The sequence below is a fragment of the Platalea leucorodia genome (genome assembly GCF_965183815.1).
Source record: "Platalea leucorodia genome assembly, chromosome: 1".
NCBI lineage: Eukaryota > Metazoa > Chordata > Aves > Pelecaniformes > Threskiornithidae > Platalea > Platalea leucorodia.
Window position 1 is genome coordinate 26490944 of NC_138823.1, and position 26816 is coordinate 26517759.

General features: G+C 39.6%; 1 protein-coding gene across 1 annotated transcript; it reads left to right on the top strand.

The window, feature by feature from the left end:
* Positions 1–1771: 1771 nt before the first annotated feature.
* Positions 1772–26765, top strand: VIRMA (vir like m6A methyltransferase associated). The gene is made up of 24 exons (XM_082324582.1): positions 1772–1880; positions 4646–4761; positions 5006–5092; positions 5495–5543; positions 6153–6321; positions 7051–7173; positions 7718–8005; positions 8736–9888; positions 10926–11417; positions 12189–12343; positions 13786–13868; positions 14314–14407; positions 14544–15088; positions 15677–15912; positions 16675–16927; positions 18113–18330; positions 19590–19722; positions 20324–20476; positions 22389–22549; positions 22804–22900; positions 23954–24120; positions 24286–24617; positions 25509–25652; positions 26115–26765. Exons 1-24 carry the CDS (start codon positions 1818–1820, stop codon positions 26270–26272), a joined length of 5469 nt encoding a protein of 1822 aa, XP_082180708.1. The 5' UTR covers positions 1772–1817; the 3' UTR covers positions 26273–26765.
* The last annotated feature ends 51 nt before the right edge of the window (positions 26766–26816 follow it).

Here is a 26816-nt window from a genome sequence, read left to right on the forward strand (position 1 = left end):
CCCAGCCACGTGCTGAAATCAATACTGCATTCAGAGCCATCTGAATTTAATCCTGCAAAGCTGATTGTTCTCACATCCAGAGCTGTAGCTGTTACCAGCAGCGAGGGAGTCACTGCAGATAAAAACACAGGGCTGGAATTCCCCTGCTAGTTACTGAAACTACTCCTGCTGGCTGACCTGGTTGCAATACTGTTCCAGGCTGTCCCAGGAGAGGAGCCATCTGACTGGGGCCGCGTTCCTCCAGCACAATGGTACGTGCGACAATGCCCATGTTTGGAGTAGATCTGCAAAGCTACTCTCGCGTAGAAGTCTCCAAAGAGCCCATAAACATAACCAAAATAAGCCATGGCAAGTGTCGCTAGCAGCCGTAAGGCATTGCGCCGCTTTAGCAAAATACATAGACATTCAAGTTTTGTTTTTCTACATACAAAATTATATTTAACTTCAGGAGTTTAGATCTGTTTATCCGTCAGGGTGAGAGAGGGTCCCAACTTGGCAAGAATGAGAGCAGGCAAACCTTCCAGCATGGCCAAGGAGGCCCGTCAAATTGTGAAATGTTACTGGGAAGGGATTGCAGTATTTTAACTACATCTGTTGACACAGTATGAGGAGGCAGTACCATGTTTTCAGTCGATTCAGAAGCAATTCCAGTCAATGAGTCTCCCTGCACTGCCACAAAACACCTCTTCAGGTGTGCCAATAAAACTGGTTGTGGAAATGCGCGTTCTGGCCCAGCTCCCCAACACGTGGTGTGGGGACAGGATCTTCCTGAACTAGTTTCACCACTGAAAATGCATATATTGAACCACACCCTTGTTTAAACTGATGCAACGTTTTCACGTAAAGTCCAACCTAGAGGGCTGCCGCTCCTGGTGCAAGTGAAACTCTGGAGCGCCGAGAGAGCAGCAAGCTCAGCTACCGAAACAAAAAAAGGGACTCGCCAATCCCTGGTGCGCACACAAACAGCTTATTTCATTACAAAGCTGTTCCAGAAACAAGACACAGATAAGGTATAATTATCTCCATTAAGGAAAGTGCAGGGCTGAGGCTCCCGTCGGCAGTTCAGAGACGTTACACATCCTTTCCTAGACTTCCTCTAAAGGCACGGTTTTGCTATTATAGATGTAGAGCTTGCACACAAGACTTGTGCAACCACGGGCTGCTTGCGTGAGATCAGTTCCATGTCGCTCTCCCGGCCACGGCTGACCCTGGCTTCACGGCGTCTCTAACGCGCGTACAGCTTGGCTGCTGTTGCAGAAGGGCGCTGGATGCTAAACGAGAACATCAGGAGCGGCGGAAAGGTTGCAAGGAATTGCTCTGCGAGTACTTGAGAGAAGCGACAATTTCTTGCATCCGGAAAGGGTTAGTTTTAAATATGGAAAGGCAAATTTCTCACGCAGGACTGAATTTAGTCAGCGTTGAGCTGGAGCTACGTCTTGTGACACCAAGCAGAAGCAAGGCTCGGAGCAGGCTGCAGCGGACCGCAGCCAGAGCCAGGGCGATGCACACCGAGCTCGGTCATGGCGGAGGGGGAAGCCCGCTCGGCCTCCCCGGGCCTTCGCTCTGGCCCGGTGCGCTCGGCAGCGCCGCCAGCGGCCCCGCACCGCTCCCGGGCCGGGGAGCAGCGGGGGCGGCAGCTTTGAGGCCCCGCCCGCGGCCGCCCCACACCGGAGGCCGCCGCCGCCCCGTCCCCGCCGCCCCTCACGGCGCTGAGGGCGGGTGCCCGACGCTGGGCGCCCGCCCCGCCCCGGTGAGGGCGGCGGCCCGGAAGCGCTGGCGCTGCCGCCCGGAAGGCCTTCCCCCTCGGCCGGGCCAAGATGGCGGTGGACACCGCAACTGAGCTGCTGTTTTTAGACACGTTCAAGCACCAGAGCGCGGAGGTAACGCGGCGGGGCGGTGGGGACGCCGCTTCCCTCATGTTCCTTCTTCCCGCGCCGGCCCCCCCCCCCCCCCCCCCCCCGGCCGCGGCGGCTGCGGGGCACGGAGCGCCGCTGGGGCGAGCGGCTGGGGTAGGCCCCGGCGGCGGCCCTCGCCTCAGCGGGTGGCCGGGCGGGAGGGACCGGGCCCTGGCCAGGTGCTCGCCGAGGGGGGATCTCCGCTCCCTCCCCGCCTTGGCCCCCCCAAGCCTTGCTCGGGCCGCGGCGCCGGACCCCGCGGTGCGCCCAGCCCACCGCAGCCCTGGCAGCCCGGCGTGCCGCGGGCAGGGGGCTGAGGGAGGGTGCGGCGGCGGGACGGGAGCGAGGGCTCGGAGGTGACGGCGGGGGAGAAGCTAGCGGGAAACAAAGAGGATAAAAGCGGTTGGAGAAGTCCGTAAGCCGGGCAGAGCGCCATACCCATCCGCTTGAGAGATATCAAATGCTTTTCTGTCGTTAATGGGGGGGATGCGTATTTGTGCGCACGTGAGATGTTCGCTGAGGTTTATGCAGCCGGCATGCATCGTGAGTAAAGGAATACTTCAAGCTTCCCTTAGCAGTGGTGGTTCATACAAATACGCCACTTCGAGGCCGTTGGGATCCCGAGCATCCTTGAAGCTGCTTGTGTTGCAGCAGGTTTGCCTAGGGCGCTGTGTTGTTCAGGGTGGAAAAAGGGGACCATGAGGGGGAAAACAGAAAGCATAGTGTAACCTGACAAAGGCGCTGTGTTCATGGACAGGTGTTAGGGAAAGAAAATGGAATATTTTGAGCTGATGCTGCAGTTAAAAACAAGCAGGAAGCTACTCTGGAGTCCATTCTAGCTGCCAGGATTAGGGAGATCCACATGTATTTTTAATTCTACTATTTAAGACAGCAGTGAGCAGGAAACACTGGGCACTGCTGTTCCCCTGCGTAGGAAACGCTAGCCACTCCTCTTTCCCTCCAGGACAGTATGTTTTCTTATTAAATGTTTTTAATTATGTTTAATGTTCTTTAGCACTCTCATTCCTGCCAGTAACATTTTCCAAACCTGAACCATATTGAGTTTTTATTAAAGAAAAAAACAAAATGTATTTTACATGTTGCAAGAAACCCTTCTTTGTGTTGTACTAATTATTTAGCTAAATGGATCGTGAGTCTTGCCTTGGAACCTGCAGTTCTTGAAAAGTACTACTGAGTTTTCTAATAAAATTATTTATTTGGCTTGGCTATGCAGTTTAAGAGGTGTCGAGCAGTTCTGTTGTAGTTATTTTTTTGATGTTTTGGAGGGAAAGTGGATTGGATTCACTTGCCATCCTGATGATGTTGATGCACGGCTGTCAGGGCATAATCTCATATTTAAGCAGGAATTTGTCTTTCTTTGGGCAGTGCTGCTGGGGACTCAGCCTCCTCAGCAGCAGCCCTTCCTCCAGAAATCCGAGTCTCCCACGTGACATATATACCTTTTTTAAAGGCAAAGCAGAGAGCTTCCACAGCCGTCGCTCCTCGCGGGCTACGGTCACCCCATTCCCATTAATAAAGCTGTGCTCCCTGCCATAGTGGGCTTCCTTGTGTTCTACCATCCTGCTTGTAATACGTGAGATGTTCTGTTTGTGTGCTAAAGGATGTATGCGTAGATTTCTTATTAAATTACAGTAATATGTGCCCAAAAGCACATGCTTAAATATTCTTTTTAAAACTTTACTTGTGACTATTTCTTTGTTTATTAGTTTTCTCAAAATCTTGGTACTTTCTTGCCTTATGCTGGTAATTTTGGGGTTTCTTTTGCTTTCTGATTGTGATGAAAGTTATATGACTTTTGACATCAAATGAATTTGTTTTTAAATTTTCATTTTTTAGTCATGTTAGTAGACACTTAGATCAAGTTTTTGCCCTTTTTTTTTTTTTTTTTTTTTGCTAGTGCAGTCTTTGCTAATCCAATTTGCTAATTGGAAACATTCAGTGAGAAACGTGATTCTGAGCTTCTGTTCAAGGAAGTCTTTATGTGCTTACAGATAAATGTAATAAGACCTAATATAGTGAATCTAGTGAGAGGAGAGTTTCAGCATTAATTTGGTGGCTGCTACGTGGGAAGTCACTGTGACTTTATGATTACTTCCTAGTTTGCTCAGACATCTTTTAGGAGTGCTGAAGCGTAACATTTCTTTATACTTGTTATTTCTGTGTGGTAAACAGAAATGTTATTTGCAAAAGGATGTTGTTGCAAAATTGGAGAAATAAGCATCGTACGGAATTTTTGTACAGGTCTAGTAAAACAGGATATATGGTATCATTATAATTTCTAATATTACATTTGAAAAAGAATGTTTGCTAATGTTTAGAATTAAAACACACATTTTCTTTTTTCTTTAATTATAACATTGACGTGTTTTATTTAAAGGGGACCATATATTCAGTCTTTCTTTACTAATTTAAGTTCCAGTTTTTACCTTTACCAACATACCTTCTGTTCGGAAAAAAACCTGTTACTGTTTAAAAGATTCTTGCAAATAAAGGGAACCAATTACGTAAATAATCGAGTAACGCTTTCTATAAAAAAGTGTTAAATATATGAAAAGTGCCAGAAGATTATTAAAAAAAACCCTTTTCTGTCTAACAGTGTTTAGCATTTTACAGTATTGAATTTTGTAATTGTTAGGATTGCAACCTTAATTTGGTTAATAAAGAATATGAGTACATTATGTTATTTGCGTTTTACATTTCTCAGACTTTCTTTGTTCTTTGTTTTGTAGCAAAGTACCAATATAGATGTAGTTCGTTTTCCATGCGTGGTTTACATAAATGAAGTACGTGTCATTCCTCCAGGAGTGAGAGCTCACACAAGTTTGCCTGACAATAGAGCTTATGGGTAAGTGAAAAATACTAGATATCTGATTCGGGAACACCTTCCTGTTATTTTTTCTTGTATTTGTATATCTCAGTAGAACCTCCTATATAAAAAGGTAAAAAGCATTTATGTGTCTGCTGAACTTGTAATTATTTTGGGGAATTACTTAAACAGTATAATTTAAAGGGTTTTCTTCCCTTGTTAGTCCTACTTACCCTGATAAGGAGCTCGACAGATTTAATTTTTACTTTTGTTCTGTTTCCAGAGAGACATCCCCACATACATTTCAACTGGACTTGTTTTTCAACAATGTCAGCAAGCCAAGTGCCCCTGTTTTTGATAGGCTGGGGAGGTAAGTACTTTCAAGATTAGTGCATGAGTTCATTATCTACCTTTTCTTCCTGAGAATTTTTTAGTGCAGAAAATGCACAATAGAAAATCTGTATTTCCTATGATTTTCATGTTTGCTCTGGTTTTTGCTAGTTTGTGTTCTTGCCCTTTTCCTCTAATCTGTGTGGAAGACAAAGGTTCATGCTTAAAAGAAGAAAAGATTCTGTTATTTTTAAACTTACAGAACCCATATATGTTGATGAAAAGTATTTTGTAGAAATAAGTGATTTTCACTCTTGTTTTTAAGAGCATGTATTTGTTCAGTGTTTTATTATTGGCTTATGTGTTTAGTACTGCTGTGTTTCATTTCTGTAAACATGCTTTATATTAATGGAAAAATAACTTTGTATTTTTTATTCAACAGCCTTGAATATGATGAAAACACTTCAATTATTTTCAGACCCAATGCAAAGGTAATGCAATGTGATTTAAACCTCCTTTTCTACATGCCTGTCATTTAGGTATAAATATGGTTGCATGTGGTGCGTTAGCACTGTGTAAAGCATTTATTGTTTAAGATCTTATTCTGAAACCTGCCTGTAGTTCAGATGGCCACTGCTTTAGAGTCTGCATCTGTAATGGCATGAGTTGTAGAAGATTTGATTGCTTGACAATTCCTATGGAGATTACCAACAGAACTATCCACTACTTATGAGCAAAGATGAATCAGAACGTTGTGGCTGCAGGCCACAGCTAAGGACTTCATTTTTGGTTCTGTTTGGGTTTATTTCATTCAGATCAGTGTGTGTGTGACCCGCAGTAATACTTTTTTTCATTAATAGGCTGTAGTAGATTAGGCAATTTATTGCAAGGAATTGAATGCTTTTAGAGAAAGATTATTTATTTGTTGTAACGATTGATATATTTAAATTTCTCTCAGTTTTCAAAATGTAGGGTAGAGATACTTTAATATTCGGTTCTTCTTTCTTGCTTTTATGCAGATCCTCATGCAGTGATATTAAAATAACTTTTCTGAAGTTGCCTTGTGTTGGTTTTAAGTGCTTTTTCTTTTATAAAAACAGGTCAACACAGATGGATTGGTTCTAAGAGGGTGGTACAACTGTCTGACTTTGGCAATATATGGCTCAGTTGACAGGGTAATAAGTCATGAGAGAGAGTCACCTCCTCCACCCCCGCCTCCGCCACCACCTCCCCAGCAACAGCCTGGTTTGAAAAGAAACCCGAAACATGGTAAGCCTTGTGAGAAGACATAGATTTTTTTTTTTTTTTTAATCAACATTATAGTATCCCATCTTAAAATCAAATTCTTTCACATTTTAGATTTCAGTGGCTTTATTTTTCTAGCTTTATGTCTTTGTCCTTTAGTTTTGTATTTTCCTTTAGATTTATGTTGAATGGTTTTAAGTAGATTTTTGTCTAGTGCTTTTTTGAGAGTGGGTTACTTGCATTGGTACTAGAATGACCATGAATAGAATCCATGAGCAAGTTTCTGCTTCAGTTTTGGTTTTAGATTTAAAATTAGAACTGTCTTGTTCAAGGTACAGCTATTGGGCTGCAAAATTGGAATACTCTCTGTAGTAAAAAATAGTTCTAAACTGTAAAAAGCAGTTAATTAAAATGTAAACTTTTTTTTAAAGTAACTCAGTTATTATTGGTAGAGTTACAGTATTGCTAGTGTCAAAGTGAAAAATGGCAATTACGCATGTTAATTTTAATCCACCATTCTATTGAAAAAACATCAACAGTGTTAATAAGCTTGCTTATTGATGTAGTTCTCATTTACATCAAAAGTGACTTCAGACAACTGCCTCCCATACTGCAGATGCAGAATACAAATTAAATAACACCTGGGACATGAAGGTGTTCCCTAGTCAAAGGTAGCACTGAAAAATTAAAATTTCCTGCTTCTATTCCTGTGATTCCATTAAATGCAAGTTTTTGTTTTCACAATAAATACAGTTGATGGAGAGAAAGAAGACCAGTTCAATGGCAGCCCTCCAAGACCACAACCTAGGGGACCAAGGACACCTCCAGGCCCTCCTCCTCCTGATGATGATGAGGACGAACCTATGCCAGTGTCAGGTAGAATGAGAACAGGCTGTGTTTTATCTGCTGCACATCACTGCTTCGTGGAGGCAGAATTCTGTGTTCCTGGCAGGTGTGAGGTTTCCTGTTTGCCGTTCCTCCAGCTGGATAGATTCAGTTTTAGGAAAGGGATTTGAAAGAAAACCTGTTGGCCATGTTGTATCAATTTAAAAGTTAGTAGATTTGAGAATATCAGTTGTTGATCAATACACTGCTTGAACATGCTGCTCATACTTTATATAAATGTTCTGTTGACTCTGGTATTCATTGTCCTTCTCCTCCATCCCTCTGCAGCATCTGCCGAGTTCTCTGGTCTCCTTATGGGTTAAAAGTGCCAAGAACTCTTTACATATTTCTTTATAGTCTTACTGAACTAAGTGATTGTTGCTTTTGTTCAGTCAAAACACCTGGAGATTTTCTTCAAGATGCTTTTTTTTTTTGTATCTCCACCTATGCATAATGCAAAATTCTGAAACGTATTATTGAGCATTGGATTTCAGAGAAGTACTCTTTATTTCTTGAACTTTGTATATATTTTTAGTGGTTGGGGAAAAAGAAGATGATGTGGACCATAGGGAGGATTACTTTGAGCCCATTTCTCCTGATCGAACATCCATTCATCAAGAAAGCCAGTATTCTGATGATGGAGAAGTGGAGGAAGATCAACCAGAAGAAGGAGAAGATGAAGATGATGTGGATGTTGAAGAGGAGGAGGAAGAGGATGATGATGATGATGGGCATACAGTAGAGAGTATTGCTGATGAGGAAGAGGAAGAGGAGGAGGAAGATGAAGATGAAGAAGAGGGTGAAGAGGAGGAAGAAGGTGAAGGTAAGTGAAGTTGTAAAAAGTTAAGGAAAAAAAAAAAATCAAGTTTATGATTTTGATGGCAGTACCATTATGATGACTAGGCGTGAAGAGAACTGGATCTTTTTCCTTTGGTCATTGCACCATTGCCTGCCTTATTTATGGTTCTGACATCTCTTGAGAACAGTATTTTGCTGTGGAATATTTACTCCTTTACAGTAAATATTCGTGTTACTTTCTATAAGTAGAGGAAAATAGATACAGCTTTTATAGGTGAGAATGAACATTTGATCTTTTTGTCTGTTTTGTTTAAAAATGTAGGAAAGTGGTGAAAGAAATTATTTCTAAATTAAAAATCAAGTAAAGTTGTTTATGTAATAATGTCAGTAGTCATTTTCTTGTATTACTTAAAGTTCCCACCCATACCTGTGCAAAATTTCAGGCTAGAAGTTTTATGATAGATGCAATCATAGGAAGAAAATTGAACAATATTCTTGCAGTAATGTGTACCCTAGTTAAACTTTTTGCTTCATACATTCTTTTAAATGTCTCCGTTATTACATAAAAAAAATCTGTCAGCTGGGGCTTTCACTTATATCTGGAGAGAGAAAGCTTTCTGTATGTTAGCATATGATTGTTCTCTAACCAGTAATACTTGTATTAAATGAATTACTATTTTATTTTGAGCAGATTCTCAGCAGTTATGAACTGGTTTATCCATAATTAATTTTATTTCATAACTAAATCTTTTTAGGAGATGATGGATATGAGCAGATTTCAAGTGATGAAGATGGAATTGCTGATCTGGAACGTGAAACATTTAAGTATCCAAGCTTTGATATTGAGTATACTCCTGAGGATCTGGCATCTGTGCCTCCTGTGACATACGAACCTTTTGAAAGGGAGCTTGGACCTCTTTTATACTTCAGCTGCCCTTACAAGACTGTATTTGAAAATGAAGTTGGTAAAATAAAGGACCAAGACCCAGAAAAAGAAAATTCAGGGGCAGTGGAAGCCTCAGTTAAATTGACTGAACTGTTGGAATTATATCAAGAGGAAAGGGGTGCAAAGTGGGTCACTGCATTAGAAGAAGTTCCCAGTTTAATAGTAAAAGGATTGAGCTACCTGCAGGTGAAAGACTCAAAGCAAGACTATATTACCCAGCTCGTAGACTGGACCCTGCAAGCTTTAAACCTTCAGGTAGCTCTGAAACAGCCTATTGCTTTGAATGTCCGACAACTCAAAGCTGGGACAAAATTGGTATCGTCGTTAGGAGAATGTGGGACTCAAGGAATAACGGCACTCTTGCAGGCAGGAGTTATTAATGTGTTGTTTGAACTGTTGTTTGCAGATCATGTGTCATCCTCCCTTAAACTTAACGCTTTTAAAGCTTTGGATAGTGTTATTAGTATGACTGAGGGAATGGAAATGTTTCTAAGGGGTGGCGTAGATGTACATGAAAAAAGTGGCTATCAGAAACTCCTGGAACTCATACTGTTAGATCAGACTGTGAGAGTAGTTACTGCTGGTTCTGCAATTCTCCAGAAATGTCACTTCTATGAGATTCTGTCAGATATTAAGAAGGTGGTTGATCAGTTAGCAGAGAACACTCCTTCTCTTCCCAATCACACGGAGCCAGAACAGGACCAGGACTTGGCAGGTCTTGAAAGAACCAACCAAGAATATGAGAATGATGTGGAGGCTCCTATGGACATGGATCATCTTTTGGAATCTTCTAACATAAGTGAAGGAGAGATGGAAAAACTTGTTAGTCTTCTTGAAGAAATCTTCCATTTGATGGAAACTGCTCCTCATACAATGATTCAGCCGCCTGTGAAATCTTTCCCAACCATGGCACGCATTACAGGCCCTCCAGAAAGGGATGATCCTTACCCTGTCCTGTTTAGGTATGGCAGTTACAAGTTCGCTTTGTAGAGTGTATTTCCTCCGGCTTGATATAGATCTTTCTTGAGGGTGACCTTGCTGACTAACACTTTTCCGTATGTTTCATTTTGTACTTTGTTGGAGGATTCTGTATTGCGCTTATACAGTCTGAGAGAGTTTGATAGCTAATGTAACTCTTATTTTGTTGGCTTTCAATCAACCTAGCATGCATATAACAAGAAGTTAACCTCTTGTTATTACTGGTACTGTGCTAGCACTTCAGTGGCATTCATGGATCTTCATCGGTTGTGCTAGGTGCTGTACAGGTGCATATTTGAAAATTGTTGTAGATCTTTTCCCTTTGTCTTGGAACATGTCTGTGCATGTGGATCAAACAAGTCTGGAATACCTCTGCCTGTATGCCGAGCTGGCAAGATAAGAGCCAGCCCTGGTTCAAAGTTGTGCGGTTGTGTCAGCGCAGCTCACCGTTTCACAGCACAGGCAGAGGAGTTGAAGCCTGCCTGCCTGCAGCTATTTAAAAGATCCCGTGGGTTATTTCTCTGTTAGCAAGTTTCTGTCTAGAAAGTATTTCTCTAAATGCTAACAGGTTTCTTTGATAGTAGCGGTGTAGGTCATGGCTGAATATAAGTATCTACATGCAAAGAGTCTTCATATCACCTCTTACATATGCTATAATGATTGATTTCTTAGCACATTGAAAACATTTGACGCAGCATTGATGGTGATTCAGATACAGCAAATGTAATAAAATATAAAGTGTTATTTTGCTTGTAGATAAGGTGAGGTTTTTTTGGTTCTGGGTTTCTTTTGAGATCAGAACTTTATATGTAGGGATTTGTTTCCTGAAAATATTATAGCAATTATGTTTTGTAAGATTAAAATTTTGTACTACTTTATAATTAGTTACTATTTGTCATAGTCCCCAGAGCAATAAGTGCTGAAGCTAGGAGGCATGTGATTTTATATAATGTTATCATGCAGTGTTCACAGATTATTGTAATATTACTGATTACTTTCCTGTTTGGGTTTTTTTTTCCAGGTATCTTCATAGTCACCATTTCTTGGAATGCATTACTTTGCTACTGTCTATTCCAGTGACAGGCGCACATCCAGGTGTGCTTCAAGCTATACGAGATATATTGCGTTTCCTGGCACAGTCACAGAAGGGTCTTCTTTTCTTTATTTCTGAGTACGAAGCAACGAACTTGTTAATTAGAGCACTTTGCCAGTTTTCTGATCCAGATCAAGAGGAAGGTCTCCAATCAGATGGTGCCAATGAGGATACTTTTGCCCTGTGGCTCCTGCATTCAACACAGACGTTACAGTGCATTTCAGAATTATTCTGCCACTTTCAGCGGTGCACAGCCAGTGAGGAGACTGACCATTCAGATCTGCTGGGAACACTTCACAACCTTTACTTGATTACCTTTAACCCTGTGGGAAGATCTGCTGTGGCTCATGTATTCAGTCTGGAGAAAAATCTCCAAAGTCTTATTACTTTAATGGAGTACTATTCCAAAGAAGCTTTAGGGTAATTTAAGCATTTATTTATATTCTTCAGGTTTTTATATTTAAAAAGTATTATATCTTTTAGAAATAATTCAGTAAATCTAAAGTATTTTTTTCTTTTAGATCATGATCTTTTTGTTTCAAAACAAAACAACTTTTAAGGAGAATGTAGTAGAAAATCAGGCCTGTCATTTGTGACCAAGTACTTAATGCCCAGAATCTGTGTAGGTCAACTACAAAAGTGTTGTCATATAGGTCAGACTTTTGGCTATGTGAAAAAAAAATCACTAAGTAGGCACTTTTCATTCAAGCATAAATTTTGACTGTGCACTGAGCAAAAGATTTGAGTGGGGAGATAACACTGGACACTTTTCTGGTGTGGGAATTCTCTCAGTTCTGTAAGTTCTTATAACTGTTGAAAACAGTCATTATTTTCTCTGGACAGGCAGTTTTACCACTTTAGGTAGCAGCGCTTTTGAAGCAAGATTTGTAAAAACAAAGTTACGGAAAAATTTGTTTGCTACTTGACTCTCCAGTCAGTGCTTTCAGCTCTCATTGTTTGTGGATGCTGAAATAAATGTGAAGTAAATGTAAAAGAAAGCATTCAGTTTTCCAAAATCATAGGAGAACATTTTGTGTTTGTTTTTTTTGTTTTGTTTGATAATTATACAGGGCAAGCCTTGGTTATGGTAAAAGTTCTGTAGGTAGATTTTTAGGGGTCAGAGAATGAAAACCTAACAAATAGCCAGTTGTATTAGTTGAGAGCTAAAGAAAATCCTTATTATTGTTTCAGAGACTCGAAGTCTAAGAAGTCAGTTGCTTATAATTATGCCTGCATCCTTGTTTTGCTGGTGGTTCAATCTTCCAGTGATGTCCAAATGCTGGAACAGCACTCGGCGCCTTTGCTGAAGCTTTGTAAGGCAGATGAAAATAACACCAAATTGCAAGGTACAGTATGTGTCATTATCAACTGAATTGTTTGAATGTATAGAAGAAACCTTTTATATGTGGGTAATTGGTGCTTCACGATCATCTGGTTTGGATAATGTATATAATGAAATTCCTTTTCCAGCTGCATCTGATTAGTTGAGTCACTGAGATAATGTGTAATTTTTTTCTGTTAATTAGAGTTAAATAGGAAATTCTTTATATTTAAATTATTTTTCATGTAATATTAACTACCATGAATTTTGGATAATTACAGGAAGTTTGAAGTTACTTCTGTGTTGAAAATAGAGCAAATTTTAGTAAAAATGGACTAAACTAGTCAGTGAGCTGACTGTTACTTTTGCTGTTTCCTTTAGTGATGTAGCCTTATAGGGTCTGTATATACTAATAAATAATCCTGGGACTGTTTTCTGGCACCTAGGCCAACTGGCACGGAATAGTGTATGTTACCCTATTACTAAATCTTTTGAACTCCGAACTGTCTCTCGGGGTGTTCCCTGGCTTGTGTTGACTCACAGATGAGGCCCGGGTCATTTGGAATGGAGCTGATGGGGGAAAAAGCCTGCTGAGGCCTATTCTAACAACTGAATGTTGAAGCTCTGATGTCCGGAGTTGTGCTCTGCACTGCTTAACTGACTCGTGTGGACATACCCATAATGTCTTCCAAAACTTAAATGCACTGAAAGAAATCAGAATTCTTCACAATTTTAGTTTAATTCTCTCCTCTGCCATGCTTTTATTTCTTTTCTCCTCACTTGATCATCAGACAGTTTAATGAGAAGCGGGGCTAGGTTATTAAACCAAATCATTAAATCAGTCTGAGAATAGTTGTCAATTCACGTCCAGTCGAGTTTTGAACCTTCACATTCTTTTAAATATTTTCAGGAACAATGGGTTTTAAAACTTTAAATCTCTTGTTCCAAAAAATTGTGACTTTCAGGTTATTCTGGACTAAGAGAGAGACTGTTAATCTATAAGGGCTCCGGAGAGAATATGCGTAACTGGTGCAGAGATTGGCTCCATTTGAGCATTTAATAGGAGTTTTGTATTCAGTTTGTAATAACCTGTTATGTACATTAAAGGGAATGTGCTTTGATCCTTGCTCTTGATGGCTTTTTCTTTAGCTGACAGTGGGACTGGTAGTGTCTTTTATTAAATGTTTAATTACAAATAATCCAAATAATAAGGTGAAAATTATTTGAGTGTTCAGGTTAACTTGAGCCGAATTTTGTCTATGTACGTGAGGTGTATTGCTTGTTCTGAAGTCTTATTTTTGTTGATGCTTTTCAGCTGGCTACAGCTGCAATGTATACCTCACAAATTTCACACTTGGACTTAGTACCTGTTGTGTAAATTAAGTACATTTTTATTGCAAGCATTTTATGTTCATAAATGCACTTACAAGTTACTTGATTAACTCTAAGTCTTTTTTTTAATCCCAGAGCTCAGCAAGTGGCTTGAACCTTTGAAAAATCTTAGATTTGAAATAAATTGTATTCCAAATCTCATTGAATATATCAAACAGGTTAGTAAAATACAAATAGATGCTGTCTTTTAGTTGTGCTCTATAATCTTAGACCTTTTTGTAGTTTGATATTTTATCTTAGGTATGTGCTAACGTATGATATTTAAAAATATATACCGTTACACAAAATAGATGTTTTTATCAAAGCTTATGATCTAGGCCAGTTCTTGCTCTCAGTTATATTTATTGAAACAAAATCTAAGGTAACCATGTGATCCAGAGATCCAACTGTTTAAATCTTTTCGCTTACCATAAAACCACAACGCAAACGTTGACCCTCCTTTTTTTTGCTTCTGCCCTATTTGTGACTTCTTTCCAAAAGGTGCAATAATTGAACTTAAATTTTGTGGGATACTTAGAGTAGCAAAATACAGAATTTGAATACTAAGCTAGTGACATACTTGTTGTAAAGTCCTTCCTTGTAACATGGGTTCTTTTTTTTAAGAATATTGACAGTTTGATGACCCCAGATGGAGTTGGTCTTCCTACTGCACTTCGCGTTCTTTGTCATGTTGCGTGTCCGCCGCCTCTGGTAGAAGGTATGGTTGATATATTTGTACTGCTTAACATAGAAATTTTAGTTTTCTGAGTCTTCTACTTCAACATATCTGAAGTGTAACTGTGATTGCCCAGGAGAAATTAGACACACAGAAATGTTATTTCTTTTCCGTACAGGTCAACAAAAAGACCTTAAATGGAATCTTGCAGTTATTCAGCTCTTTTCTTCTGAGGGAATGGACACCTTCATTCGGGTATTACAGAAGCTGAACAGCGTACTTATTCAGCCTTGGCGACTCCATGTCAACATGGGCACCACGCTTCACAGAGTTACTACTATTTCTATGGCCCGCTGTACGCTCACTCTACTTAAAACAATGCTAACAGAACTGCTGAGGGGTGGATCTTTTGAATTCAAAGACATGCGTGTTCCATCAGCACTTGTTTCTTTACACATGCTCCTGTGTTCTATTCCTCTCTCGGGCCGCTTAGATAGCGATGAACAAAAAATTCAGAACGACATTGTTGATATCTTACTGACTTTTACGCAAGGTGTTAATGAAAAACTTACCATTTCGGAAGAAACTCTGGCGAACAATACTTGGTCTTTAATGCTGAAGGAAGTTCTCACTTCAATTTTGAGAATTCCCGAAGGCTTTTTCTCTGGACTTATACTGCTTTCAGAATTGCTGCCTCTTCCACTGCCCATGCAGACGACTCAGGTATAATTTAGATCTATTTAGTTTTTAAAGAATTGTGGTTATGTATAACCCTTAGATTATTTTTGTAGTTGTGAAAAAAACAGATACGTGAAAGGCTGAATTAAAGTTTCTGTAAAGCATTTGTGTTCATTTAGATTCTTTGAAGATACAGCTTGTTGATCCGAAACAAAATTGTTCTTATTTGGAGCATCTTTTTAAATTAGCAGTCATATGTTGTTCTTTTGTCCCTTGTGAAATTATCTAGACTCCCATTCTATTACTTAAATGATTGGCTGTGAAGCCTTTGGATTTAACCCTGAATGCCAAACTCTCGGTATATTAAGGCTGTCTTTCCTTTTGACGTGGATCTTGAATTTGTGATCTTTAATAAGTAAGCGTAAAAGGTGTGTGACAACCCACGCTCCCAAAGACGTACCTCATTTGTTGGACTCGTGCCCGGTCGTTCCGTGATGATGATAATAAGAATGGCATTGCATGTTTTTGATGAGGACAGCATTAGTACTTAGTCTTTGTTTATACCTTGTGGTATAATTTAGGTTTTATGATAAAAGTTGAAAGGAAAAACCTCCTGTTCTTCTGTTCCTGCAGGTAATTGAACCACATGATATTTCAGTGGCACTCAACACCAGGAAGCTGTGGAGTATGCATCTTCATGTTCAAGCCAAACTGATACAAGAGATAGTTCGATCTTTCTCTGGTTCATCGTGCCAGCCTATTCAGCATATGTTGAGACGTATTTGTGTTCAGTTGTGTGACCTGGCTTCACCTACTGCTCTTCTTATCATGAGGACTGTATTGGATCTGATTGTAGAAGACCTACAAAGGTATCTTTGTTTTCTATTGCAAAGATTTCTTTAATGGACTATTAAATTCACCTTGGTTCTGTATAGTAGATGTAGCAGGACAAAACTACTTTCAGAAATATTACTTACCCATTATGAACTGAATGAATTCTCAGACAAGTGCTATATACTGTGTCCCGATAATGCTTAATGTTGCCAAGGAACCATGTCATACTTTTAAGTTTTGATGCAGACAGTTTCACATTGTATGTTTATGGTAAGTATTTTAGGAAGATTTTCTTCAGGCTGTCCCTACAAAGCCGTGTCTTGTCTGTGAACTGCTTCTAAAGGACCTATCTGATATAAATAACAAAAGTAGGCCAGTGGAGTTTCCTATGCTGTGATTTGCATGCTAACAGGAAAATGTGTAGATGTTTGTAAGCTGGAGGAAGTTGAATACTACCATTTCAGAGGGTTTTGAGACAATGAGTACTATTTATTTAAAAGCATAATTATCCACATAGAATTAGATACTGCTTGTATAAAAGCATATTTATCCGTATACAATTAAATACCCTATCGTATGTTAAATGCATAGTAGATTAATTAATTTGTTATGCAACCAGAAGTCATTTAGTAAAGTTGAGCAGTTTTTAAAACGTAAATTAAACTGTAAGTTTAAGTATGTAAACTAGGTGCTTTTTTAAAAATGCAGAGTTATATGACTCCTGTAATAGTTGGTTTTTATAGTTTTTTTAGATCACTTTAAAACAGCTTTTTCAAGGTGCATTGATATCCTTTCAGCAACACAGAAGATAAAGAGAAACAGTACACTGGACAGACCACTCGATTGCTTGCTTTATTGGATGCCCTGGCTTCACACAAAGCTTGTAAATTGGCTATTTTGCATCTTATCAATGGAACAACTAAAGGTGATGAGAAGTATGCAGAGGTTTTCCAGGAGCTCTTGGCTTTAATGCGATCGGCTGGGGACAATGTGACTCATCAACAGAGCGCTGAATATGTAACTTCCCTTTTGCAGTCCCTCTGTGATCAGGTATTTTCTATATTTAATGCATAATGTGTGTTGGTAATTGTGGGAGACAAATTAAATGAGGTTATTTCTTAGGTGTCTATTTTTTTTCAAAAGAAAAATAAATCAACATTGTTAAAACACAAAAAGAAAAAATGTGTATGATTAGCTGCTTTGACAGACTTGCTGTCTTGTCGCTCTTGAATGTAAATCCTTTCGTTTTATAGTATCTCTTTTGCATTATGTGCACTATTCTGGTAGCTCATTAGAGACCAGAAACTGAACGGCACAAAGATTGACTGTCACCTCAGCTGAGAGAGGGATGTCATTTCTCCCTATGGGAAGATTTTTGGAACATGGGCCACTGGCAAAACTTGAGTTGTCACTATACCTTTCACCTAGTTGAATAAATACATATCTCTTAGTTGTCTAACCGAAACCTCTTAAAAATGTATTCCAAATACAAAGATATATATGATATGCTGCTGCCATAAAACTACACCATTAAAAAAAAAAGCGTTAAGTTCCTAGAGCAAAGAAGAAATGTTATCTGAAAACTGATTCGTAGGCTAGCCCCGGTACTTGTCGTTAGTTGCGTGCATAGATTTGCATGCCATTATTTGTCTTACTAGTTGCATGTATTTATTTGCTTTAGGGCTTACCCATTTATGCAAAAGACATTTGGGCGTTGTTGGTCAGTAGAGATCAGTCAGCCATTTTTGCATATAAACAAGAGCTTTTTGCCCATGCAAATTCATTGTGAAAGTCAATCTTGTTTTATTTTATGTAAAATGTGGAGAGGGCAATAGATCTTAAACTTCCTAGGTGGTGTCTGCAGCCTCTTAATTTTGATGAATGTTTTGAGATTAAGGGACAGTTTGACTACCTAGGCAAGAAACTGTGTGCAAGTATAAGATGTTATCCATTGACTGTTTGGCTTTTAGTTGTGGCTTTGCTCTTGCTTTTCACCCTTTTGAAGCTTTTATGTTTTTAAAAATCAATAATGGTTTGTAACCCTTAACCGAGGCAATTTAAAAAAGATACACTGGATTAGTGTTTTACTGGTCAGTAATAACTGTAAAATACTGGAACAAGATGATAAAGGGGTAGTGAAAGACCCTAGTGTTTGTGACTTAATGTATGGTTTATACTTGTCGCTGGTATACAGAATACGTTTTTTACTATGTGTATAATAATCACTTTTTACAGGATATTGCACTCATTTTACCAAGTTCATCAGAAGGCTCCGTGTCTGAATCAGAGCAGCTTTCCAACTCCTTACCAAGCAAAGAGCTGATGCCCTTAATTTGTGACTCTCTGATGGAAACCTTAACTAATTCTGAGAGCAGTTACAGTTGTCTGCTGACATGTATCCGAACAATGATGTTCCTTACAGAGCATGACTATGGCTTTTATCACTTAAAGAGGTATGCTATTGTAAGATATCTCTGACAACTTAAAATTATTTAAAAAATTCTGCAATGTGAAATAATTTCCTACTCATCTAGTAGGAACTGTTGAGGATAAGGCACTTGAACCTTTATTTCTCTTTGGGGCTTCAGTGTTTTACTCGGCATTTTGGTCTTCCTTCACTTGAGATTTTACCTCTGAGTCGTTTCTGCAGTATGTGCGCAGTAGCGCTTTCTTTCAAGATATAAACAAAGCGTTGAAAAAAGGTTTGTACCCTCCATTTCCCAGCTCCAAGGCTGGAGGATTAGAATGAGATATAGTGCTCATGTCCTTCCCTTTTGAGTCACTCAGTAGTTAGAGCTCTCATCTGGGACGTTGGAGACCTGTCTGTCATTCTCTCAATTTTGAGGGGATTCAGTTTGCACTTCCCCAGAGTGTTCTGACCCCTAGGCAATTAGGGCTTTTGAAATGAGGAGAGAGATTTTTTTTTTTTTTTTTTAAACTACTTTTGTTGACTCCCTTTTGAACAGAACATATACATGAATTGGACAGTATTGTGTTGTTTTGACACTTAATTCCTTGTCCTGTATTTGGACCTGTTTCTGTCAACTGAAGGTGAGGTGCAGAGAGGCAAGAAAGTTGTGAGATTCCCGAAGAGAAAGAGGTAGCACCTGGAGCCTTGTCAATAACAGGTTGTTCAAAACACTCTTCTAAGCAGTGCTACGCAACTGTGCTGCTCAGACTGCAAGAAGCTATACAACCTGCCAATGAAAAATAAGTAGGTTAAAGATGCTGTTGTTTCTATGATCCCATGTCTAGCTGTTAGCTTCAGTGCATGGCCTTGCTATTTCTGTGTTGACGATTACCTTTCTGGTTTGTTCCTGCAGTGAGGCATCATGGGATGCAGTGAAATTGTAACAGCAAGCATGGTCCTGTTTTATACATAAGGCCCTTGTGCAAGCAAAATTTCTGTTGTCCTATGCCTTTTCTCCCAAAGATGAAAATGTAATTTCTTGCAGGATTTAGAGGTATTGCTGCAGTGCATATAGCTCTATATGTGCAGTCTGAAATATCTGCAGACAGCACTGGTGAGAGCAACAGTCCAGTACAGAGAAAATAATGAAGCTCCAGCTTCGTAATCGAAACTCAACTTGACAACTATAAAATTTTCCAAATTTATTTTGCGTATATGTTGTTTTCTTATAAAAAGTTACAGTGGAATGGTCACAATGTATGCACTAATAACGTATTTTCTCTCTTTTCATTATAAAAACAGCTCTCTAAGAAAACACAGCAGTGCTCTGTACACTGTATTAAAACGCGTAATAACTAGTTTTAGCAAAGACACAGGTGAACTGGCCTCTTCTTTTTTGGATTTTATGCGACAGATTCTAAACTCTGATACACTGGTAAGTGAATATGTATTGAATACTTAGACAAACTCAGCTGTGTTTTTCTGAAATCTGCAGAGTGAGACACGTTCAGGAACAATTATTTCAGAAACCAGTTGACTATGCAGATTGCTGTGTAAGGCTTTTCCATCAGTAGTATTAGTGCCATCTTTAGTTTTTAATGAAATCTGTGAAAGCTGGGCAGAATGTATCTTTAGTAAATAAGAGGGTTTTTCAGTAGGAAGAATGGCATATTGATTCATATTGATTTCCTAAGTGAATAGCGTGCTACTGTGTCCAGGCTTTAGATTCATGGCATCCTGTTAAGAGAGTTGCTGTATTGATACGTAGTACAGAAAGGAATCGAAAATTTGTTAATTCTGTGATGCTAACCTCAGCCTGTATAGGAAAGGGATTGCATTCATCTTGATGCAGCATCTAAACTTGCCTATTGAAGTATACTTCATTAAAATATTTTGCATAATATGTTTTTAAATCAAGAGTTTACTCTTGTTTTGCTAGATTTGCTCTAATGTACATTTGAATTCTAAGGGGTTTGCAGTCCAGAAGTATAATGAGTATTTATGTATACTTGTTTCCCGCTTGTCAAATATTTCAGGGCTGTTGTGGAGATGACGGAAGCCTTATGGAAGCAGATGGATCTCATCCAGGCAGAACACTGGGTCTAACTACTGCAGAGTTAAAACATCTACTGCAGAACAAAGAAGAAACCCCAGAAAACCTGCTGCTTGATCTGGAGAAACATGTTATGGTAAAAGAATTTAAATAATCAAGTTGACGACGTGGTCTTTTATCCGAACACGTTTTTCAAACAATATAGACTATCCCTCCTTGATCAGAAGGGTGTGCAATTCTGTGGCATACCTTGCAGAACTGGTAATAGCTGTTGCCGTTGTTTTAATATTGATGTCCAAAATCACCTATTCTGATGCAGGGCAGATTCTGACTTTATCGTTTCTATTATGGTAATGCTAAGAAGTTTCAGGTAGGGTTGGGATCCCCTTGTGCTGAGAGTATTTGCACACCATGAGAGCATAGGCAGTTAACTGTGTGATGGAAAGCAGCGAATGCGCACAACAGAGAGCACTGGATAGTGGTGAGCAGATTGTTAATGTAACAAGCAACAGGAACCACTGCTTAGCAGTGGCTTGATGTTACTGGTGACCAGTAACAAGTGGAATATCCAGGAGTCCACAGTGGGGCTGATATTGCTGGATATTTGCATCAGAGACTTGAATAATGAATACATCTTCAGTGAATTTAACGAATGACAGTAATCTAGGGGAGTGACTAGTGCGACAGACAGTAAAGCCTCAGTCCAGAGGGACCTCAATAAACTTTTTAGGATTGATTTAGCAGAAAGCTTGTGTGGGTCATTAGGAAAAATGCAAAGTTCTGCAGTGAGAGCAGGATACTCCTGTGCCTTGATGCGGGCTGGGTTGAAAAGGGACAGGTGGTCATGGTGGACGTTAGGTTGAACATGGGCCAACAGTGCATGGTCACTACAAACCAGACAGATTGTGTTCTGAGATGTCCTGGAAGGAGCATGGTCAGCAAATCAAGTGACCTTACTGTCTCCCTCCACAGGATGCTGGTGAGCTTTCATGTGGAGTGCTGCATTCACCTTTGGCCAGCGTTGCCCTCTCGCCAGTGCTAGAGAGATCTAGGGAAACTGAAGAGGGATCTACCAAGGGGGTCAGGGACCTAGAGCATGTATGCTGTAGAGAGAGGAGGAGGAAGCCGGGCTTGTTTAGCCTGGTGAAGAGGGCTAAGGAGCTATCCCAGAGCTACTTACAGCTGTTTGGGGGATAGTAACAAAGGTGGTGGAATCAAACTCCTTTTGGTAATTCCAGATGATAAAACAAAGGGCCATGGCCCCAGATTGTGGCTTCAGAGGTTCAGGTTGACAGTGGGGGGGGCGAAATCAGAGAGAGAAGTGCAGCACTGGGAACAGGTTATTCAGGGTGGCCATGAGCTCTCTTGTCACTGAAGATTTTTTTTTTAGACATGGCTAGATAAAGCTATGGCTGACCTGACCTGGCTTTGATGATAGTCCTGCTTCAAGCAGGGGAGAATTGGTCTAGAGGACATGCAGAATTCAATGCATCCAACATCTCTGTGATTCTAATTGCAAACTTAACTCTAATATTCAAATCTAATCCTACATAATTGATGGCAGCTGTGCAGTAGATGGCTAATTTAGAAGAGTCCATAAAACAGCTGCTCCACAGCCTGTTGGTCACAAATGCCTTTCCAGTGCTATACTCTCCTGTCCCTTCTCTGGCTGCCTACATCTGTGGTAAAAGATTAAATGCCACAACTGTGCTGAAGGAGAAATAGCAGACACTTAGGACATTGCCGTGCTCTAGCAGAGAGCTTGTTAACAAAAACCTGGGATGATGCCTTCTTTGCGACTATGTTATGGAGGTTATTGCATCAACTGGAAATGAAGACTAGAATGTGCATGTGGTGACATGGTTTGTTCTATAGCATACCGAGGAGCTCTCTGCTGTTGTTTCTGTACTCGGGTGTCTTAGTTTCACTATTTGTGGATGGATAGACTGTTTAGCGTAGTACCCCCTCCCTTTTTCTTTTAATTAACAAAAGCATATTTCCTTCTCTGAGGAGGGGAACAAGTTCTGACTTGTGCTGTGTTGACTTAGGATCGTTCTAAGGAAGATGATGGCCTTGAATCCTTACTGGACAACATCATTGGAGTGAGGCAGATGTTGGAATCGGCGGGTGATTCTTGTCCGCTGAGTGACCAAGATGTAGAGCCTATTCTTTCTGCACCAGACTCTCTTCAGAATTTGTTTAACAACAGGTAAAATGGTTAAGTATGTGAGCATACTACCTGTGATTTACTTAAGAAAATGCAATAATTTATGCGTGAGGATAATACAAACAGGCAATAAGCAGCACTGTTGTCACTACTACCTACTAGTCCCAGTGTATTTAATTTCATGCAAGTATCAAGGGTAAGGGAATAAAATTCACCTCAGGTTCTGTAATGCTGCGTATGCTTGCAGTTGGTTGTAGTTCATAATCAAATAGGCATTTGACGTTGTTTTACTGCAGGACCACATACGTATTGGCAGACATGATGGATGACCAGCTGAAGTCCATGTGGTTCTCACCCTTTCAGGCTGAAGAAATAGACACTGATCTGGATATGGTAAAAGGCTTCATTAACATGACTGGAGTGGGTTTAAAAATGAGAGTTAACCTGAGCTAATAGTATCAGAAATTCATATGGCCAAACAGTTTGTTTTCCTGAGCTCACCCTTGTAAATTGACCAGATATAGGGGTTGGCAGTTGTTAAAGGCTGTTATCAAATGTCTTCAGGTTCACTCGGAAGCAGCCACAAAATTGGCACCTTCTGCAGTGCTCTAATGCAGAAGTAATCTCCCTTAGAGGAGCAGTTGTGTCAGTCCTAACCTGCTTTTGCATTGCTGCTGGGGCTTTTCAGCAGCTTTTGTTAAACATAGACAAAGAATGTGATTTATTTTCTTTTCCTTGCTTGTCTTCTGTCATTGCAGTAATATCCAAAGAGCCTGATAGCTACACTTTTTCAAAAAAATCTTTGCTCTGATGTGACAAAAGTGGAAAAAATGGCAGTAGTAAATGAAACTACTTGCACAAAAACTTTTCACAGTATTTGAAATTTGATTTTTGTAATCTAAACTTTAAATGTCATTTTGAAAAATACACAATAACTTTTTTTTTTTAAACTAAGCAATTGGCAGTGTCTTAACTTCATATGTGAGAAGTAATCCGTTTCTCTTCACTTCATTGCCTTAATTCTTTTTTAGTTTTACTCTTTTAATTTACATGCAGACACTTGTGTGTTAATTTCTTAAGGAAAACCAAAACTGTTGACTCCTGTATAAAAGCAGCATTAATACATTTATAGGACTGTAGCTTAAGCAAAAGAGTGCCTCGCTGTAGGTCATTTAGTGACAAGACAGGTGTTCATACTTGAAATACTTGACTTTGTTGAGATTCAGAACCATCAAGACAATTTTGCTGCAGCTCTGCTGCTTTTTTGTTTTGTTACTGCTGCTTTTTGTTTTGAGCCGCACTACTGCATTAAAAGATGGAGGATGGAGCTTTTTTGCTCTAGTAGAATGACCCTAGCTGAATCTCATCCATCCTGGGGCAGCATGTTTTCTTCTTCAGAGGTGCTAGTAACGATTGTTGTGATAAAACTAAACTCTACCTTTGCAGGTAAAAGTTGACTTAATTGAACTGTCAGAGAAGGGCTGCAGCGACTTTGACTTGCAAGCTGAATTGGAGAGGTCGTTTTTGTCAGAACCATCATCTCCTGGCCGCACAAAAACCACAAAAGGGTTCAAACTTGGCAAGCACAAGCACGAGACCTTCATAACTTCAAGGTAAGATGACTTTAATGAGTAAACAGCTAGTATGTTCAGCACTGTTTTGTATATTCTCAAAATGTCAAATACCTTTCAAATTGCATCTCCAATATGGAGAATGCCTGACCTTGAGTATGAACATGTTTTTATGTTAACTAAATAGAACATGGTTTGTCATGACAGTGGAAAATCTGAGTACATAGAGCCTGCAAAGAGAGCTCATGTTGTCCCACCACCAAGAGGAAGAGGCAGGGGAGGATTTGGACAAGGAATTCGACCACACGATATCTTCCGTCAGAGGAAACAGAATACGAGCAGGCCACCCTCCATGCATGTGGATGATTTTGTTGCTGCGGAGAGCAAAGAAGTGGTTGCTCCAGATGGGATACCACCGGCCAAAAGGCCACCGAAAGTGTCACAGAAGATTTCTTCACGTGGTGGGTTCTCAGGGAATCGTGGAGGACGAGGAGCCTTTCACAGTCAGAACAGGTTCTTTACACCACCTGCTTCAAAAGGTATGTTGTCTCCTGTATTAGAATTGGAGTAAATGAATGCTAACAATGCTTCAGTAATACTAGCCCAATTTACTAGCAATTAATCATCCCTGGCATGAGATGTTTCTGAAGCAGTGTTGAAATAAGTTGTTTGGCACTGGAAAAGGTTCTCTTGAGTGCTATGGAATTGAACCAAGGCTGCGAGTTCCTGTGTTGCCTCTCTCTCCCTCTCTCTTACAAAAGGAGATAGCTGTTTTCTTTTAGCAGCTGTTGGAGTGCTTCAGAGATGCAGTCAGAAAAAATAAAGCCTTCTCTACTGTTTGTGACACGGTGGTTCCTGAAATTAAGCATCACAATATATCTCTGGGTTTAAATGAGGCTTTTGAATAAAAGGATGGAAGATCCTGACAGGAATAAGATGCAATTTTCAGTGAACCTGGAGATTCTAGCTACAGAGTGTTATGTTTCTTTCATATATAGACAAGGTTGCATTCCTTTCCCTTCGATTCTGTAATTAGCGCAAGTCCTGGCACAGTAGAAACAGAAAATACTTCCATTTAATGAAGTTAAAAATACTAGGATTTCTTTTACAACAAAAACTTAAGGTATAGGAGTCTATCTTAATGCACTAGATAATGTAATTTTTTTTTTTTAAACTTGAGTTCATGTCTGAAAAATAGATATTTTCCCCTGATTCTGTGTATAATACAGTAACTTGTAGATTTTGAGTTAGAATAGTAGCTTTATCTATTTGAATTATGAATATATATACTATTTGAATAGTAGCTTTATCTATTTGAATTATGTAAATATTAGATTTACCACCCTGAGTATTGTGAAGATTGAAATGGGGAAAAAAAAAAAAAAGGGCAGTTTGCTCAACAGTGTGTGGGTTTTTTTCTCCCTACCTAGGCAATTACAGTCGTCGTGAAGGCGCTCGAGGCTCAAGTTGGAGCGCACAGAGTACACCCAGAGGAACCTACAATGACAGTAGAGGTGGTCAAAGCAATTTTAACAGGGGTCCACTGCCACCACTGAGACCATTAAGTTCAGCAGGTACATGGTATTCATATGGGCATCGAACTATAGAAAATTCCTTGAATTTCATTTTCGCTTTACAAATGAAACCATGCAAGGATGCTACAGACACCTTGAAATTCAGCAAATGTTTTAAGCATATATGAACAGTTGTCACTGAGACTGTCAAATACATGCTTTCGTACGAACTCTCCTGTAATCCGTAAAACTTGCTGAATTGAACACTTGCTCGCAGAATCTTAATTTTGCATTCAGATTTTTGCAATTCAGTTGTCTTCGTACCTACATGGTAATTATAGAGCCAATGAAAGCAAAAAAATGCTTGCCTAAAAGAAAAGTGAAAATTAAAAGGAGAAAACAGACCCCGTTTGTGTCTCATCTTGTTTTTGTTTCTTATGCTTTCACAGCAGCTACTACGCCTAGGGCTTTTTTTTTTTTTTTTTTTTTTTTCCAACTGAGTATACTTTTCTTTGCTTTAAGGCTACCGACCGAGTCCTCGCGATCGTGCTTCCAGAGGCCGGGGAGGAATTGGACCGTCTTGGACAAGTGCTAATAGTAGTAGCAGTGGTGGCTCAAGAGGAAAGTTTGTTAGTGGAGGCAGTGGAAGAGGTCGTCATGTACGTTCCTTCACACGATAAAATGAGGCCTATATGGAACAGCCCAACCATGTGGACTTCTGTGAAGATGACAAAGCAAGCGGTGGCACTAAAGGACCAATTCAGAGTTACTGGTATCTGGAAGACACCAAGAGAATATTTTTGTCCGAAGAAAAGTTTTTGTTTGATACAAGACTTGAAATTTCAATAAAAGTCAAGACTTTTTGTGTACAATTGTAAATTTTTTTTGTTCCTTTGGAAAGAATGTTTTAATTTTTTTGTGGACTTCAGTAGACAATACTCAGTAAAGAACCTCTTTGAGTTAAAACTTGAAGGACTTCTAAAATACTCATTGTGCCAAAAGAAAGGTACAGGTGTTCTGTGTGTGACTTATTACTGCAAGAAAATTAAAAAAAAAAAAAAAAAAAATGTAAAGCGATTTTAGTTTTTTCTCTCAGGTTTAGAGCCATTAGCCCTTTTTTTTTTTTTTTTTTTTTTAGCCAGTCTGAGTTATTAATGAATGAGGTCCATCTGACAGCAGTTGAAGTAGCAGGTGACAGAAGATTGACTGAAATTAATTAATCTG

Bases quoted from the DNA above. Each gene is read 5' to 3' on its own strand.
- VIRMA (XM_082324582.1), top strand. From the start codon at position 1,818: ATGGCGGTGGACACCGCAACTGAGCTGCTGTTTTTAGACACGTTCAAG. The intron at 8,006-8,735 runs GTAAGTGAAGTT...AAATCTTTTTAG, and splicing joins AGAGGAGGAAGAAGGTGAAG to GAGATGATGGATATGAGCAG. The intron at 14,408-14,543 runs GTATGGTTGATA...TTTTCCGTACAG, and splicing joins TCCGCCGCCTCTGGTAGAAG to GTCAACAAAAAGACCTTAAA.